General features: G+C 40.2%; 1 protein-coding gene across 1 annotated transcript in view; it reads right to left on the bottom strand.

Moving 5' to 3' along the window:
- Positions 1-19,699, bottom strand: part of EHD4 (EH domain containing 4) — an 88,410-nt gene extending 68,711 nt beyond the window's left edge. The window contains exon 1 of the mRNA XM_022587385.3: positions 19,361-19,699. Within this exon, the coding sequence (XP_022443093.1) occupies positions 19,361-19,596 (236 nt within the window). The 5' untranslated portion in view covers positions 19,597-19,699. The remainder of the gene's footprint in view (positions 1-19,360) is intronic.
- Between the last annotated feature and the right edge of the window lie 225 nt (positions 19,700-19,924).

Genomic DNA, 19,924 nt, shown 5'->3' with positions numbered 1-19,924 from the left:
CCAGACAAAGATAACACCAAAAAAGAAAATTACATGCCAATATCTTTGATGAATATAGATGCAAAAATTCTCAACAAAATATTAGCAAAACAAATCCAAGAACACATAAAAAAGGTCATACACCACAACCAAGGTGGGATTCATCCCAAGTTCACAAGGATGGCTCAACATGCACAAATCAATCAGTGTGATACACCACATAAATAAAAGTCAAAAACCACATGATCATCTCAATAGATGCAGAAAAAGCATTTGAAAAAACTCAACATCGATTCATGATAAAAACTCTCACCAAAGTGGGTAAAGAGGGAACACATCTCACATAATAAATGCCATTTATGACAAACCCACAGCCAATATAATACTCAATGGTGAAAAGCCAAAAGTCTTCCCACTAAAATCTGAAACAAGACAAGGATGCCCACCCTCACCACTTCTATTTGACATAGTATTGGGAGTCCTAGCCACAACAGTTAGACAAGAAAAAGAAATAAAAGGTATCCGAATTGGAAGGGAACAGGTGAAATTGTCACTATATGCAGATGACATGATACTGTATATAGAAAACCCTAAGGACTCCACCCAAAAACTACTAGATCTAATAAATGAATTTAGCCAAGTAGCAGGATATACAAGATTAACATTCAGAAATTGATTGCATTTCTTTACACTAACAATGAAATATCAGAAAGGGCATGTAAAAAAACAATACCTTTTAAAATCACACACACACACACACACACACACACACACAAAATACCTAGGAATAAACCTGACCAAGGAGGTGAAAGACTTATACACTGAGAACTATAAAACATTAATAAACGAAATTACAGAGGATTCAAAGAAATGGAAAGATATACCATGCTCTTGGATTGGAAGAATTAATATTGTTAAAATGGCTATGCTACCCAAAGGAATCTACAGATTTAATGCAATCCTTATCAAATTATCCATGACATTTTTCACAAAACTAGAATAATCAAAAAATTTATATGGAACCATATAAACCATATTGCCAAAGCAATCCTGATTGGGGGGGGGGAGAAAACAAAGCAGGAGGCATAACTCTCCCAGACTTTAGACAATACTACAAAGCTACAATAAAACAGTGCGGTATTGGTACAAAAATAGACATATGGATCAATGGAACAGAATAGAGAGCCCAGAAATAAACCCACACACCTATAGTCAATTAATCTTCAAAAAAGGAGGCAAGAATATAAAACGGGAAAAAGTCTCTTCAGCAAGTGTTGCTGGGAAAGTTGGACAGCTGCTTGTAAATTTGACGAAGTTAGAACACAACCTCACAGCATGCACAAAAACAAACTCAAAATGGCTTATAGACTTAAACATAAGACATGACACCATAAAACTCCTAGAAGAGAGCATAGGCAAAACATTCTCTGACATAAATTGTACCAATGTTTTCTTAGATCAGTCTCCCAAGGCAATAGAAATAAAAACAAAAATAAACAAATGGGACCTAATCAAACTTACAAGCTTTTGCACAACAAAGGAAATCATTAAAACAAAAATGAAAACAAAAAGACAACCTAGGAATGGGAGAAAACATTTGCAAATGATGTGACTGACAAGGGCTTAATCTCCAAAATACACAAACAGCTCATACAACTCAACAACAAAAAAACACCCAACCCAACTGAAAGATAGGCAGAAGACCTTAACAGACATTTCTCCAAAGAAAACATACAGATGGCCAATAGGCACATGAAAAGATGCTCAACATCACTAATTATTAGAGAAATGCAAATTAAAACTATGATGAGGTATCACCTCACACCAGTCAGAATGGCCATCATGAAAAAGTCTACAAATAACAAACACTGGAAAGGGTATGGAGAAAAGGGAACCCTCCTATACTGTTGGTGGGAACGTAAGTTGGTACAGCCACTATGGAAAACAGTATGGCAGTTACTCAAAAAACTAAAAGTAGAACTACCATGTGACTAGCAATCCTACTCCTGGGCATATTCCTGGACAAAATCATAATTCAAAAAGATACATGCACCCCTATGTTAACAGCACCACTATTCACAATAGCCAAAACATGGAAACAACCTAAATGTCCATTGACAGATGAATGGATAAAGAAGATATGGTACATATATATATAATGGAATACTACTAAGCCATAAAAAGAATGAAATAATGCCATTTGCAGCAACATGGATGCAACTAGACATTATTATACTGAGTGAAGTATGTCAGAAAGAGAAAGACAAATACCATATGATATCACTTATATGTGGAATCTAAAATATGGCACAAATGAACTTATCTACAAAACGGAAATAGACCTACAGACAGAGATCAGACTTGCGGTTGCCAAGGGGGCGGTCGGGTGGGGGGAGAGAGATGGACTGGGAGTTTGGGATTGGTAGATGCAAACTATTACATTTAGAATGGATAAACACCAAGGTCCTACTGTATAGCACAGGGAACTATAACCAATCTCCTGGGATAAACCAAAATGGAAAGGAATATATAGGATTATTCTATAAACAAGGTTAAAAAATAAAAAACCAAAAAAAGAATACTTTCAAAACAGATTTTACTTCCAAGTGGATTAAAGAGTTAAATATTTTTAAAAATCTATTTTAAAAAAGAAAATACAGGTGAATATTTTCTAAATCTTAGGATAAACAAGGATTTTCTAGGCATAAGAGAGATAAAAGGCATCTTCTATGGAGGAAAAAAATGCTAGATTTGACCACAAATGTTACATATTTCTGCATGTCAAAAACTATCATAAAAATTAAAAAGGCAAACCTCAAACTGGAAAAAAACTTATAATAACTATGACAAAGGACTGAAAACCATTATTGAGTAAAATATTTAAATATCTGCAAGATAAAGACTAATACTCCAAATGAAAATTGGTCCAAGTTCATATACAATTCACAAAAAAATATAGATGTTGGCTATATATTTTATGAGTTCAGCTTCACTAGATAAAAAAAAAAAGAAACTTTTTCCTATCATATTTATTTGTTTTTAATAGTAATACTTAGTTTTATCAATGGTTTAATGAAATAATAATCCTTATATTAGACTCCCCAATGGGAGTCTAATTTGAAATAACTTTTCTGAATAGGAATATATATACACACACATACACTCCTTTGTGTGTGTGTGTGTATATATATATTTAATATATACAGCGCACACACACACACACATACACACACACACACACACACACAAAGTACATTTGTCAAGAGTATATATAGGGACTTCCCTCGTGGTGCAGTGGTTAAGAAACCGCCTGCCAATGCAGGGGTCACGGATTCAAGCCCTGGTCTGGGAAGATCCCACATGCTGCAGAGCACCTAAGCCCGTGTGCCACAACAACTGAGCCTGCACTCTAGAGCCCGCAAACCACAACTACTGAGCTTGTGCACAACTACTGAAGCCTGCGTGCCTAGAGCCCATGCTCCACAACAGAAGCCACCACAATGAGAAGCCCTTGCACTGCAACGAAAAGGAGGCCCTGCTCGCTGCAACTAGAGAAAGCCTGTGTGCTGCAACCAAGACCCAATGCAGCCAAAAATAAATAAATTAATTAATATAAAAATGAGTATATATAAACTTGAAAAATATTCATAACTTCTGATGCAGTAATTCATGCTCAGACAGCTATTCTAAGAAAAAAGCTAGATATACTAAGATTTATAGCCAAGAGTATTCATTGCAATATTAGGCATAACAGCATAAAATTAAAAACAATGTTCCTATAGAAATCAGTTGTATTTCTTTACAATAGTAATGAAATATCAGAAAGGGAATGTAAAAAAAAAAAAAACCTTTCAAAATCGTGCCCCCCCAAAATAAAATACTTAGGAATAAACTGGACCAAGGAGGTGAAAGACATCTGCTGAGAACTATAAAACATTAATAAAGGAAACTGAAGATGATTCAAAGAAATGGAAAGATATACAATGCTCTTGGATTGGAAGAACAAATATTGTTAAAATGGACATACTACCCATGCAGATTTAATGTGATCCCTATGAAATTACCCATGACATTTTTCACAGAACTAGAACAAATCCTAAAATTTATATGGAACCATAAAATCAAAGCAATCTTGAATTGCCAAAAGCAATCTTGAAGAAAAAGAACAAAGCAGCAGTCATAACCCTCCTAGACTTCAGACAATACTACAAAGCTACAGTAATCAAAACAGCATGGTATTAGAACAAAAACAGACTTAGGGGGTCAATGGAACAGAATAGAGAGCCCAGAAATAAACCCAAACACCTACAGTCAATTAATCTTTGACAAGGGAGGCAAGAATATAAAACGGGAAAAAGACAGTCTCTTCAGCAAGTGCTGTTGGTAAAGTTGGACAGCCGCATGTAAATCTGATGAAGTTAGAACACACCCTCTCACCAAATACAAAAATAAACTCAAAATGACTTAAAGACTTAAACATAAGACGTGACACCATAAAACTCCTAGAAGAGAGCATAGGCAACAATTCTCTGACATAAATTGTACCAGTGTTTTCTTGTGTCAGTCTCCCAAGGCCATAGAAATAAAAACAAATGGGACCTAATCAAATTTATAAGCTTTTGCACAACAAAGGTAACCATAAAAAAACAAAAAGACAACCTACGGAATGGGAGAAAATATTTCCAAGTGATGCAACCGACAAAGGCTTAATTTCCAAAATATACAAACAGCTCATACAACTCAACAACAAAAAACAAACAACCCAATTGAAAAATGGGCAGAACACCTAAATAGACATTTCTCCAAAGAAGAAATACAAATGGCCAGTAGGCACATGAAAAGATTCTCAACATCACTAATTATTAGAGAAATGCAAGTCAAAACTACATGAGGTACCACCTCACACCGGTCAGAACGGCCATCATTAAAAACTCTACAAATAACAAATGATGGACAGGATGCTGAGAAAAGGGAACACTTCTACACTGTTCATGGGAATGTAAGTTGGTACAGCCACTGTGTAAAACAGTATGCTGGTTCCTCAGAAAACTAAAAATAGAATTACCATATGATCCAGCAATCCCTCTCCTGGGCATATTCCCAGACAAAACTTTAATCCAAAAAGATACACGCACCCCCATGTTCACAGCACCACTATTCACAATAGCCAAGACACGAAACAACCTAAATGTCCATCGACAGATGAACGGATAAAGAAGATGTGGTACATATATACAATGGAATACTACTCAGCCAAAATGAAATAATGCTATTTGCAGCAACATGGATGCAGCTAGAGATTATCATACTAAGTGAAGTCAGAGAAAGGCAGATACCGTATGATATCACTTATATGTGGAATCTAAAATATGACACAAATGAACCTATCTTCGAAACAGAAAGAGACTCACAGACATAGAGAACAGACTTGTGGCTGCCAAGGGGGAGGGGGTTGGGGAAGGGATGGAGTGGGAGGTTGGGGTTAGCAGATGTAAGGTATTATATGTGGAATGGATAAACAACAAAGTCCTACTGTACAGCACAGAGAACTATATTCAGTATCCTACAATAAACTATAATGGAAAAGAATATAAAAAAGAATGTATATATATGTATAACTGAATCACTTTGCTGCACAGCAGAAATTAACACACTGTAACTGAAATGAAAACTACACTAGAAGGAATCAATAGCAGAATAACTGAGGCAGAAGAACAGATAAGTGACCTGGAAGACACAATGGTGGAACTCACTGCTGCGGAACAGAATAAAGAACAAAGAATGAAAAGAAATGAAGACAGCCTAAGAGACCTCTGGGACAACATTAAACGCAACAACATTCGAATAGGGGTCCCAGAAGGAGAAGACAGAGAGAAAGAACCTGAGAAAATATTTGAAGAGATTATAGTCAAAAACTTCCATAACATGGGAAAGGAAATAGCCACTCAAGTCCAGGAAGCACAGCGAGTCCCATACAGGATAAACCCAAGGAGAAACACACCGAGACACACAGTAATCAAATTGGCAAAAATTAAAGACAAAGAAAAATCACTGAAAGCAGCAAGGGAAAAACGACAAATAACATACAAGGGAACTCCCATAAGGTTAACAGCTGATTTCTCAGCAGAAACTCTACAGGCCAGAAGGGAGTGGCATGATATACTTAAAGTGATGAAAGGGAAGAAGCTACAACCAAGACTACTCTACCCGGCAGAATCTCATTCAGATTCGATGGAGAAATCAAAAGCGTTACAGACGAGCAAAAGCTAAGAGAATTCAGCACCACCAAACCAGCTCTACAACAAATGCTAAAAGAACTTCTCTAAGTGGGAAACACAAGAGAAGAAAAGGACCTACAAAAACAAACCCAAAACAATTAAGAAAATGGTCATAGGAACATACATATTGATAATTACCTTAAACGTGAATGGATTAAATGCTCCAAGCAAAAGACACAGGCTTGCTGAATGGATACAAAAACAACACCCATATATATGCTGTCTACAAGAGACTCACTTCAGACCTAGGGACACATACAGACTGAAAGTGAGGGATGGAAAAAGATATTCCATGCAAATGGAAATCAAAAGAAAGCTTGAGCAGCTATACTCATATCAGATAAAAAAGACTTTAAAATAAAGAATGTTACAAGAGACAAGAAAGGACACTCCATAATGATCAAGGGATCAATCCAAGAAGAAGATATAACAATTATAAATATATATGCACCCAACATAGGAGCACCTCAATACATAAGACAACTGCTAACAGCTATAAAAGAGGAAATTGACAGTAACGCAATAATAGTGGGGGACTTTAACACCTATGGACAGATCACCACTTACACCAATGGACAGATCATCCAAAATGAAAATAAATAAGGAAACAGAAGCTTTAAATGACACAACAGACCAGATAGATTTGATATTTATAGGACGTTCCATCCAAAAACAGCAGATTACACTTTCTTCTCAAGGGCTCACAGAACATTCTCCAGGATAGATCACATCTTGGGTCACAACTCAAGCCTCAGTAAATTTGAGAAAATTGAAATCATATCAAGCATATGTTCTGACCACAATGCTATGAGATTAGACATGAATTACAGGGAAAAAAACACAAACACATGGAGGCTAAAAATACGTTACTAAATAACCAAGACATCACTGAAGAAATCAAAGAGGAAAACAAAAAATACCTAGAGACAAATGACAATGAAAACACGATGATCCAAAACCTATGGGATACAGCAAAAGCAGTTCTAAGAGGGAATTTAATAGCTATACAAGCCTACTTCAAGAAACAAGAAAAATCTCAAGTAAACAATCTAACATTACACCTAAAGGAACCAGAGAAAGAAGAACAAAACCCAAAGTTAGAAGAAGGAAAGAAATCATAAAGACCAGAGGAGAAATAAATGAAATAGAAACAAAGAAAACAAAAGCAAAGATCAATAAAACTAAAAGCTGGTTCTTTGAGAAGATAAACAGAATTGATAAACCATTAGCCAGACTCATCAAGAAAAAGAGGGAGAGGACTCAAATCAATAAAATTAGAAATGAAAAAGGAGAAGTTACAACAGACACCACAGAAATACAAAGCATCCTAAGAGACTACTACAAGCAACTCTATGCCAATAAAATGGACAACCTAGAAGAAATGGACAAATTCTTAGAAAGGTATAACTTTCCAATACTGAACCCAGAAGAAACAGAAAATATGAACAGACCATTCACAAGTAATGAAATTGAAACTGTGATTAAAAATCTTCCAACAAACAAAAGTCCAGGACCAGATGGCTTCACAGATGAATTCTATCAAACATTTAGAGGAGAGCTAACACCCACTCTTCTCAAACTCTTCCAAAAAATTGCAGAGGAAGGAACACTCCCAAACTCATTCTATGAGGCCACCATCACCCTGATACCAAAACAAAGATACTATAAAAAAAGAAAATTACAGACCAATATCACTAATGAATATAGATGCAAAAATCCTCAACAAAATACCAGCAAACAGAATCCAACAACACATTAATAGGATCATACACCATGATCAAGTGGGATTTATCCCAGGGATGCAAGGATTCTTCAATATACGGAAATCAATCGATGTGAAACACCATATTAACAAATTGAAGAATAAAAACCATATGATCTCAATAGATGCAGAAAAAGCTTATGACAAAATTCAACACCCATTTATGATAAAAACTCTCCAGAAAGTGGGCACAGAGGGAACCTACCTCAACATAATAAAGGCCATATACGACAAACCCACAGCAAACATCATTCTCAATGGTGAAAAACTGAAAGCATTTCCTCTAAGATCCGGAACAAGACAAGGATATCCACTCTCACCACTATTATTCAACATAGTTTTGGAAGTCCTAGCCACGGCAATCAGAGAAGAAAAAGAAAGAAAAGGAATACAAATTGGAAATCAAAAAGTAAAACTGTCTCTCCTTGCAGATGACATGATACTATACATAGAGAATCCTAAAAAGGCCATGAGAAAACTACTAGAGTTAATCAATGAATTTAGTTAAGTTGCAGGATACAAAATTAATGCACAGAAATCTCTTGCATTCCTATACACTAATGATGAAAAATCTGAAAGAGAAATTATGGAAACACTCTCATTTACCATTGCAACAGAAAGAATAAAATACCTAGGAATAAACCTACCTAGGGAGACAAAAGACCTGTATGCAGAAAACTATAAGACACTGATGAAAGAAATTAAAGATGATACCAACAGATGGAGAGATATACCATGTTCTTGGATTGGAAGAATCAATATTGTGAAAATGACTATACTACCCAAAGCAATCTACAGATTCAATGCAATCCCTATCAAATTACCAATGGCATTTTTTACAGAACTGGAACAAATAATCTTAAAATTTGTATGGAGACACAAAAGACCCCGAACAGCCAAAGCAGTCTTGAAGTAAAAAAACGGAGCTGTAAGAATCAGACTCCCTGACTTCAGACTATACCACAAAGCTACAGTAATCAAGACAATATGGTACTGGCACAAAAACAGAAACATAAATCAATGGAACAAGATAGAAAGCCCAGAGGTAAACCCACGCACCTACTGTCAACTAATCTATGACAAAGGAGACAAAGATATACAATGGAGAAAAGACAGTCTCTTCAATAAGTGGTGCTGGGAAAACTGGACAGCTACATGTAAAAGAATGAAGTTAGAACACTCCCTAACACCATACACAAAAATAAAGTCAAAATGGATTCGAGACCTAAATGTAAGACTGGACACTATAAAACTCTTAGAGGCAAACATAGGAAGAACACTCTTTGACATAAATCACAGCAAGATCTTTTTTGATCCACCTCCTAGAGTAATGGAAGTAAAAACAAAAATAAACAAATGGGACCTAATGAAACTTCAAAGCTTTTGCACAGCTAAGGAAACCATAAATAAGACAAAAAGACAACCCTCAGAATGGGAGAAAATATTTGCAGACAAATCAACAGACAAAGGATTAATCTCCAAAATATATAAACAGCTCATGCAGCTCAATATTAAAGAAACAAACAACCCAATCCAAAAATGGGCAGAAGACCTAAATAGACATTTCTCCAAAGAAGACATACAGATGACCAAGAAGCACATGAAAAGCTGCTCAACAACATCACTAATAACTAGAGAAATGCAAATCAAAACTACAATGAGGTATCACCTCACACCAGTTAGAATGGGCATCATCAGAAAATCTACAAACAACAAATGCTGGAGAGGGTGTGGAGAAAAGGGAACCCTCTTGCACTATTGGTGGGAATATAAATTGATATGGCCACTATGGAGAACAGTATGGAAGTTCCTTAAAAAACTAAAAATAGAATTACCATATGACCCAGCAATCCCACTACTGGGCATATACCCAGAGAAAACCATAATTCAAAAAGACACATGCACCCCAATGTTCACTGCAGCACTATTTACAATAGCCAGATCACGGAAGCAACCTAAATGCCCATCGACAAACGAATGGATAAAGAAGATGTGGTACATATATACAATGGAATATTACTCAGCCATAAAAAGGAACGAAATTGAGTCATTTGTTGAGACATGGATGGATCTAGAGACTGTCAGAGAGAGTGAAGTAAGTCAGAAAAACAAATATCGTATATTAACACATGTATGTGGAACCTAGAAAAATGGTACAGATGAACCGGTTTGCAGGGCAGAAGTTGAGACACAGATGTAGAGAACAAACGTATGGACACCAAGGGGGGAAAACAGCGGTGGGTGGTGTGCTGAATTGGGCGATTGGGATTGACACGTATACACTAATGTGTATAAAATTGATGACTAATAAGAACCTGCAGTATAAAAAAACAAACCAAAAAAACAACTAATACTAAACTTTCTTTGGGTTATTATGGAAATATGTTAATATAACTGTTTCAGACATTACGTGAAATTTCTAAAAATCTTATATGTTCTGGTATAATGTTATAAGTCATAATTCTAGTTATTACTTTAAAATGTATATCTCAGAAATAACTAAATTTCCTTGTCAATGGCATTATTATGAACTTTCATCGAATCTTTAACCGTGGTCATTTCTAAGTCGTTTGTCATTTACAGACAGTTCTGGATGGACTCTGATGCTTTTGCAAAAATGTTCCTATAAAAGGGTTTCATCTTCAGGGAATTCATGGAAGAGACTCTGACAAGTACAGGTTTCTGGTAACTGACTATACTGCTGAACTGAATGAATGAGCATTTTCAGAACTCTAATGGAAAACTGATGAATTCATAAAAGTGCTAACAAAAGATCAAGATTAAAAATAAATTATTACATGGGACTGAGTGAACTGATGAAGATGATTATAATTTTTGTGACTTTGAATTTTTAAAAAAAAAGACCCAACACAGCCATAAATAAATAAATATTAAAAGAAAAAAACTCACTGGATTTTCCAACTTGAATATTGGGATTGCAATAAAAACATATCAAAATCAAAAAAAAAAGAAATTAACACACTGTAAATCAACTATATTTCAATTAAAAAAATGGGAAAAATATTAAAAACAATGTTCCAAGCTTTATGATAGAATATGATGCAAACATTATTTTTGAAGATTACTTAATGACACGAGAAAAAATTCATCATATCGTATTAAGTGAAAAAGGCTGTTTATTAAACTGCATTTATTGCATAATCCCCGGTTTTGTAATCATGACTTCTATGTCTTCTTCTACGTCAGCTGCTAAAAATGTGAACAGATGGAGCTTGGACCATACGCCATGGAAGGTCCACCACAGTGAGCCTCTCTCTTCAGGCTTGATGGTTCTAGTGTCATGATTCCATCAACTGAATATTCATGTAGCAACGGCTCTCACATGTTTCCTGGGGGAGGCTGCCTAAGAATCACCTTGAGATATAGTTTATAAAAACAAAAAACAGATTTCTCAGTCTCATCCACAGAGATTCCAATTCATAAGGTCTGGGATGAAGCCCTGGAATCTGTTTCCGAAGGTGTCCTGGTGATCCTGACCCGCAGACAGGGCCAGGAACCACAGCTCCCTAGTTCACAATTTTCCAAGGTTTTGAAAAGTACATTGAATGCCTTTTAGAAGTAAGCTTCTAGATGTCACTTCTCCTAATCCTCGGGTACCGCTGCCCTTTGTCAGGTAGACGATGTAATGAGTGGATGAGAGGCCAACCTACGGCGTCTCGCCGAGCTGACTGATACTGCCAATGCCACACTCAACCTGGCCGGTACCGCCCGCCCCCACCCCCCCTCAGAATCCTTGCTCCAAGTCCTGCCTCCTCTTGGGCTTCTGAAATGCCAGCCGCTCCCCCTCCACGGGCCCCTTCCATCAACTTCTAACTCTGCTGAGGCCATGCTCATCAACCAAACCTCCGGAATGCCTGTGACCAGGGCACGATTCCTCGCCTTCAGTGCCCAGCTGCTGAGAGTTTTCTATATTTGGCGCTTCACCTCCCACTCATTCCTCAACCCTCTGCCACCTGGCTTCCATCACCACCACCTACTGACTCTTACCAAGGTCACCCTGGCTCCCGGTGGCTAATCCACTGGTTCCGTTTCCCCAGGGCAGCTGATGCTGCTGACCACCCCGCCCTCTTTCCCTGGCTTTTGTAGGGGTCGTCTTCTGTTTCACCTGTCTAGCGTCCATTTCCCCTACTTGATAGCCGTGCCCTGAGAAGCTGCCTCTCCCCACCCTTAGTCCGTGAGGTTTGGGGGCTGACCACCCCACTCCAGGCACGGGTACTTCATTCCCCTGGCTCGAGAGATTGGTGCAAGGATGGACAGACGGCCAAAGTTGAGCCAATAAAACTCAAACCTGAGACTTTCCGTGAGACTATGGGGAAAGGGGTTCTCTTTTTTCCTACTGGGGTTGCTGAGCCGGCAGAATGTGAGTCTGGAATTAGAGAGGGTCTGCCCGCCCCACGAGGAACTGCCTGAGAAGGAAGCCAGCGTGAGGAAGGCAGCAGAGCTGAGACAGCGAGTCCTGATGGCACCACGTGGGGTCCTAGGCCAGGCCTGAAGCCAGCACAGCCTGGTTCAAACAGTTTTGTGAGAAAAGGTATACCCTTTTTTTTTTTTTAATAGATTTTATTTTTTAGAGCGGTTTTACGTTCACAGCAAAATTGAGTGGAAAATACAGAGGTTTCCCACACACCCCCTGCCTTGACATATGCATCGCCTCCCCCATCATCAACATCCCCCAATAGAGTGGTGCGCTTATTACAACTGATGAACCCACCCTGACACAGCATTATCACCAAGAGTCCAGTTTACATTAGGGTTCACTCTTGGTGATGTACATTCTATGGGCTAAGGTATACCTTTTTACTTAAGATTTTTTTAGTTGAATTGCTGTCACTTGCAAGCAAAACAGCCCTAAGATGGCTCTGAACCGTCATCCTCCCCTGGCATTACTCCACCTACCTGGTGACATTTCCCCCAGCGTCTCCACAAGCTTCTCTTCCTCTCATTCCAGACCCATATGTCTGACCCCTCACGGACTCTACACCTGGGTGTCCACTTACGCACAGGCTTAAATCTAAACTCCTAAGTATGCCCCTACTCTTCCTCCTCTTGTGTCCCCATCTCAGCGGATAGCTCAACCACCTACCCGGTTACCCAGACCTGGGCCTCATCATTGACACTTTCTCACTTTCCCTTCCCCGTCTCCTTGGGGCAGCGAATTCTGGCTCATTCCATAGGGTTCAGCCTTTAGGTTGTATCCTCAGGGAGGCCTTTTCCAACATCCAAACCTGCAGGAAGGGTCCCTCCTATGCTCCCATCCCAAACTGTGCTTTAGTGTCACAGCTCTTGTCACCCAGAGCCCTCACAGTTTGATTCTTCTCCATAGTCTGTGATAGCTGGACCCATCCCTGAAATCAATAGTATTTGAGTAAAGAAACACTAGGCTGTGTAGGTATGATCTTATATTGTATATTGTAAATAAAGTCTATTGTTTGGTGAAAATTAAATATTTCGGTATTTCGGCGAGATCTGTAAAAGGTATGGTACTTGACACACACTACTATGATTTTCAGGGGTCCAGCACTTGAATGGGGGTGAGAACCACTCAATTGGACCCACAGTGTTTCCCTAAAGGAACTTAAGATTATTTTTGATGTGGACCATTTAGTTTTGAAGTCTTTACTGAATTTGTTACAATATTGCTTCTGTTTTATGTTTTGTTTTTTTGGCCCCAAGGCATGTGGGATCTTAGCTCCCTGACCAGGGATTGAACCCGTACCCCCTGCATTGGAAGGTGAAGTCTTAACCACTGGACCACCAACCAGACTGCCTCCTAGTGAGTGCCTTCACTTCTCTTTAATAACTGAGTCTAGAGCCTATCAAAGGAATGGAGCAGAGCTTTGTCCTTAATCAAAATCTATTTCCCCCCATTTTTGAAAACTGGGACATTTGTCTGCTTCCAATTTTCTGATACTTTGCACATTCTTCATAATTTCTTACAAATCACCAAACACAGTTCTTAGAGCACAACTGCAAGTTCGTCCTGTAAGGGCCTCCCATCTATCTATCCATCCGGGTATTTACTCGGTCTTGCCTGTGCCAGGCCCTGGAGAGCTCCTTGCAGTCTGGGTTTGAGTCCCTATCAAACATGGCTGGGCTCCCTTTACCATCCCTGGAGCATTTTCTTTGAGAGAAAAGGAGGAAGCAAACTAATAGCTGAGTAGTTCTGCTTTCTGTTAATGTTATAGCAAGAGTTCCAAGCAGTGAGCCTATCACTTCCTGATTCTTTTTCTTGTTCTAATCATACCTAAAAAGGCTTTTTTATTGTCTGAGGCATTTTTGCCCTCTCAGCCCACTCACTCCAGCTTCTTAGTGCTTTGTACTGTCCATAAACCTTGTTTTCACCCTTGTGTGTAGAACCCCTGCTCCCTTTTCCCCTATTAATGCTATATTTAATATTTAAAGTTTTAAAACATAATTACTTTTTCAAGCATTTTATAGGAAAACATCATACCTTGATTTTACTAACTTGAGTGTTATGAAGAATGTACATTTATACACTGACAAGACCATGCAAGGGAACAAGCGTAGGGATGGTGTGATGGCTATTTGTACTCCTTTCTTCTCGGGTCTACTCCTTAGTTCCTTCTGTCCTTGTGTTCTTTCAGCTTACTCCCACTTTTTTTTTTCATTTGTTTTCTTTCTGGCATCCATTTTTATTTTAAATTATTGTACACAAATGCAGAAATTACTTGACTAGCACTAACTGCAGGATTTATAGAAAGTAAATAAATCACAGGATGCTTAATACTGAAAGACTGAATTGTTTTATATTTTTTATCGAGATATAATTCATATACCATAAACTTCACACTTTTAAAAGGCACAATTCTGTGGTTTTTAGTATACTCACAGAGTTGTGAAACTAACACCACTATCTAATTTCAGAACATTTTTATCACCCCAAAAGAAACGCTGTACCCATTAGAAGTCACTTCCTATTCTTTTTTGCAGTGTGGATATCCAGCTGTCCCACCATCATTTGTTAAAAAGAATATTTTCCCCCATTGAATTGTCTTGGAACCCTTGTAAAAACAAATTTATCATAGATGTATGGGTTTATTTCTGGACTCTCTATTCAGTTGATCTATATGTTTATCTTTAGCTTGTATCACACTGTCTTGTTTACTGTAGCTTTGTGGTAAGTTTTGAAATCAGAAGTATGAGAAATGCAATTTTTTTTTCAAGATTGTTTTGGCTATTCTGGATCCCTTACACTTCCATGTGAATTTTAGGATCAGCTTGTCAATTTCTGTAAAGAAGGCAACTGGGATTTTGCTAGGGATTGCCGTGAATCTGCAGGTCACTTTGAGTACTACTGCCATTCTAAAAATATTCAGTTTTCCAATCCATGAACATGGAATGTCTTTTTTTTTTTTAAGGCTTTCTTTAATTTCTTTCAACAAAGTTTTATAGTTTTCAGTGCATTAAGTTTTACATTACTTTTGTTAAATTTATTCCTAAGTATTTTATTTTTTAAGGTGCTATTATAAATGGAATTTTCTTAATTTCATTTTCAGATTGTTCATTGCTAGTGTATAGAAATATAATTGATTCTGTATATTAATCTTATATCCTGACATCTTGCTGAACTTGTTAGTTTTAAGAGTTTTTTAAGGCTTTTCCTAAATCTTTAGGATTTTTCTATATACAGGATCATGTTCTCTGTGAATAGAGATGGTTTTACTTCTTCCTTTCCAATCTACATGCCTCCTGTTTCTTTTTCTTGCCTAATTTCCTTGGTCTCTACCCTTTAAAAGCCTATATAGCTTCCTGAGTGACTTCCTTTTTTTTTTCCTTATTAGGATAAATTTTTTGAGAGAACAGGACAGGGTGTAGGAGGAAGAGAGAAAGTGGAGCTCTTAAAAATCAGAAGTTGTGGGCTTCCCTGGTGGCACAGTGGTTGAGAGTCCGCCTGCAGATGCAGGGGACACAGGTTCGTGCCCCGGTCCGGGAGGATCCCACATACCGCGGAGCAGCTGTGCCTGTGAGCCATGGCCGCTGAGCCTGCGTGTCCGGAGCCTGTGCTCCACAACGGGAGAGGCCACACAGTGAGAGGCCTGCATACCGCAAAAAAAAAAAAAAAATCAGAAGTTGCAGTTGTGTGGTTTGAATGGATTTTTGGTGAACCTCACATCCTCTCAGTGGAAATGTCTTCCGTCATAGCACCTGGGCCCAGGGACTTTCTGGGGAAATCTCTGAAATCTGTTTTCCTCAGGTTTTGGACATAAGCCTGGCTGAACCCAATATCCAGCCTTCCTTGGCTGTTAAAGAGTCTACCATGACATGGCCACCTCCCCCGTGCCCATCTCTTCTCCTTCTCTGGTCAGTTCTTTCCTGCTGGTCAGAGGCAGAGCACCAACAGTTCCTCCCATTGCATCCTCTGTCTTCTGAGAAATAAAACTGTCAACGAAACAATAGGCTGTTTGTTTCTACCTCCAAAAGACTTTGACAAACATCTCCTGAAGTTCTGGGCCAGCTTTGTGACCCATGTGAGGAGAGTCCACCAAGACTCTCCTTCTATCCATCCTCCTCCTCACACTTGAGTCCTTCATGGTGATCTTCCATGCAGGAATGAGCACAACTTCTTGACACTCAGGTTCTCCATCCACCCCATTTAGGAGACCTCTTCATTAGAACATGGCACACACTTAATTTCTTCACTCTTGGTGAATGTCCTGGCTCACCATGTTTCAGTGGGGCTCTTAGTTCATCCCAGTTATGGGACAAAAGGAAGCAAGAGTAAGGTTTCATCAAGGGTGTGGAATGTACATCAAAGGTCTTGCTGAGTGGCTTTACAAGGAGAGAAGTTTCCCTCCATATCAGTGAAGGTTCTGTGTTACCAGTGACCTCTTGGGATATGCAGGAAGCCAGGTAGATAAGAATCTCTGACTATGCAGATAGGTGCACCCCATAGTCAAGTATGAGCTTCCAGTGCTCACTGGCTAGAAGCAAACCACCCAGGCACTGAGAAAAGACAGCCACGGATGCAGGCATGTTCCAGGACTGTCAGCACCCTGGGCCAACACCTCTGGCCCCCAGTTCCCATGCAGGACTCTAGAGGGCAGCTGCCCTTTTGTTTGGGGCTTTCCTCCCAGAAGCTACCTCTTTTCCTCCTAGCTCCACTCTGAAACCAAACTCCCGTCTCCGGTGCTCACCAACCTTCCTGTCTACCCTGATTTTCTTCTACCCTGTCTACCTCACAGGTCCACTTTTGTGCCTGCTGCCTAACAATAAAGTCACTTTGTCGTTAGGGAAGGTCTCAAGAGCAAGTGACTTCCTGATAAGGTGACTCCTCCCTCACCCTGGTGTTGCACATGGGGCTCCAGTGCCTCCTGAGAAGTAGTTCATTTGGATGGAGTTGCCAGACCTCAAAATCCATCTTTAAACTATGCTTAGCTATTCCACAAAGCTCCCCCCAAATGATGAAACAGAAAAACAGTAAACTGAAAAAAAGATCGATTCATGTTCCTGTGGGTTTGTTCTCCTGCCTTTGGCTTGCTTACTATCCAGGCTGTGGGAGCAGAGAGAGTGCCTCATCACATCCGGGTTGACACAGTATCAACCATGGCTCCCTAATCGCACAATAAAGCTCTCATGGCAAGGACAGATGGGAGGAACTACCCAGGGTGCTGTGAACATGCCACCGCTAATGTCTGAGACTATTATAACAATGCTTACCTTCTTATCCTTTATTTGTATATTTCAAAAAAAAAAAGTCCACCTACCACTCTTGTACCACTTGGTCATAATACTTCATTGTCCCACATACTTAAAAACTGGTTAGTATTACTGAGACCTTAAATGTATTGTGCCTCATCTTTCAAGGTATCAGTTACTGTAATATTTCTATGGTTCATTTTGAGTGTCTTAGGTGACATATTTAATACTGTTTTCAGCTTACTAATAAGCACCAAATAGAACAATTTAAAATTATTTTCTTCCATCTTCCTTCACATTCAATTTACTGCCTAGAACTATATTTCAATATAGTATATTTGTTTTATTGAATTCATTCATAGTGTATCTGCAGGCCTATATTTTCTGTAGTGACAACTACTCTATTTGTGGGAACTATTTAGGTCACTGGAAGGGAGAAAAAGAGGTCACTACTTAATAGAAATGGCATGTATCCAAATACCAATGCAGTTTTCTGAACACCTGTTGAACATCAATGATGAAGAGACTGTTACAATTTCCAAAACCCTGGATCAAAACCTTAAATGATTACTTTGTTTCAACTGACACAGTTTAACCCAGGAAAACAAGTCTCCTAACCAAAGAAAGTGAGTCTTAATATGCCAGCTGCTTTAAAAGTAAAATAGCCTCTTCAAAAAGCTATCTGTTACAATGTAAATGATTTCCCATCAAAAATCACTAGGAAGGAGCTATATGATTTGAATGTCAAGGCATGCACAGTAACTGTTTGCTTTTGGAGACACAGCGAGCATGACAATATTTTCAGCTGTCAAGGGTGAGGGAGGAGGGACTGACCCACCTAAGAAATGGAAACTAACGAATAGTAATATGACACTCCCCCTTAGTTCCACTGGGCATCCGCTGGTGCGGCGGCTACACACAGCTAACTTCCTAAGGCACAGTAAAGGGAGGCTGTGCAAGAGCTGAATGAAGGCAGCCTCTCTACCCTGTCCCCCGAACACTGTGGTGGAGGCGGCGAGCAAGGACCGCAAGGGAAGGGGGAGTGGGCAATACCCTCTACTGTTGCCATTCATTCATTCTTTCTTTCTTTCTTTCATTCATCCAACAAATAGTTATTCGCGGGGCACTGTGCTAGGGGCTTACCTTTCCAACTTTGACTCAATAACACATTCTGTTACCCCACACCTCCGTCCCCATTTCCAGCCGTAGCCCTCACTAGCTCATCAAGAAGGTGCTTATTATAACCTCGCTTTCCCTCCCTTCCCCGGGTTCCCAGGCTAGGGTGACAAGATAATGCCAGCCAGAGGAGTGCCTTTCCAAAAGCAAAGAAGGAGGGCTCGGAGTACGCAGACAGGGGCGGGGGGGCGGTTTCGAGGACCCTCCTGGCTGCGTAGGGAGAGCCAGCCCCTACTTTGTCGGCCGCGCCCCGGGTGGGGCTTCGGACACCCGGGCACCGCGCTCGGACGGGGAACCTGAGGTCACGCTGATACTGGAGGAGGAAGCAGCGGAGACGGGGTTCCTCCAAGGGGAAGTGTGCGCTGCAGGAAGCCCGAGGGAGGCGGGAGACTGGTGACAACGAGCACACACGTGGGGAGGACCGCCTCCACCTAGGTGGTGGGGACAGGTTCGCAGGCAGGGGTGAGGAGCGGGCAGGGAGGGTTACCTGATGAACGTGGTCTTGCCCGTGCTGTACTGGCCCACCAGCAGGATCATGGGCTTGTTCTCAAAGTCGGCGTCCTCCAGCGCGGGCGAGTGGAACTCGTGGAAGCGGTACGCCTCCTCCAGCGGTAGCACCTTGCGCAGGTAGAGCGAGCGCAGGCCGCCCGTCACCGTCTGCACCGCGTCCGCGCCGCCCGCTCGTTCGCGCCCGCCCGCCTGCCGCCCCAACCAGCTAAACATCCTGCCGCCGGTCCACCCGTCCGCACCCCGCGCTCGCCCTCTCAGTGCAGGTCCAGCGAACTGTCTCCACTCCGGACTCGACCCTCCCCAGCTCGCACTGAGCTACCCAGGCCGCCCTAGCCACCGCCCGAGCTGGCCCCGCCTCGCGCCGTCTCAGCCAATCCCCAGTATCTACGTCACGGGAGCTCGTTCACTATTCAGAAGGGCTCTCTCAAGTCCTTCCTCATTGGGCTGCTACCAGCTCGGGTGGAGGGGCCAACCAATGGAGAGGAGGTTCTTAATGAATTATTGATGACGGAGCCCTCTGGAGGACTGGGAGGGGAAGAGG

This window comes from Delphinapterus leucas, chromosome 2, assembly GCF_059928025.1.
Source record: "Delphinapterus leucas isolate spDelLeu-1000000601 "Yukka" chromosome 2, BTC_Dleu_Yukka2, whole genome shotgun sequence".
Lineage (NCBI taxonomy): Eukaryota > Metazoa > Chordata > Mammalia > Artiodactyla > Monodontidae > Delphinapterus > Delphinapterus leucas.
The sequence above is the reverse complement of the archived record's forward strand: the minus strand, read 5'-3'. Positions and strand labels throughout refer to the sequence as shown.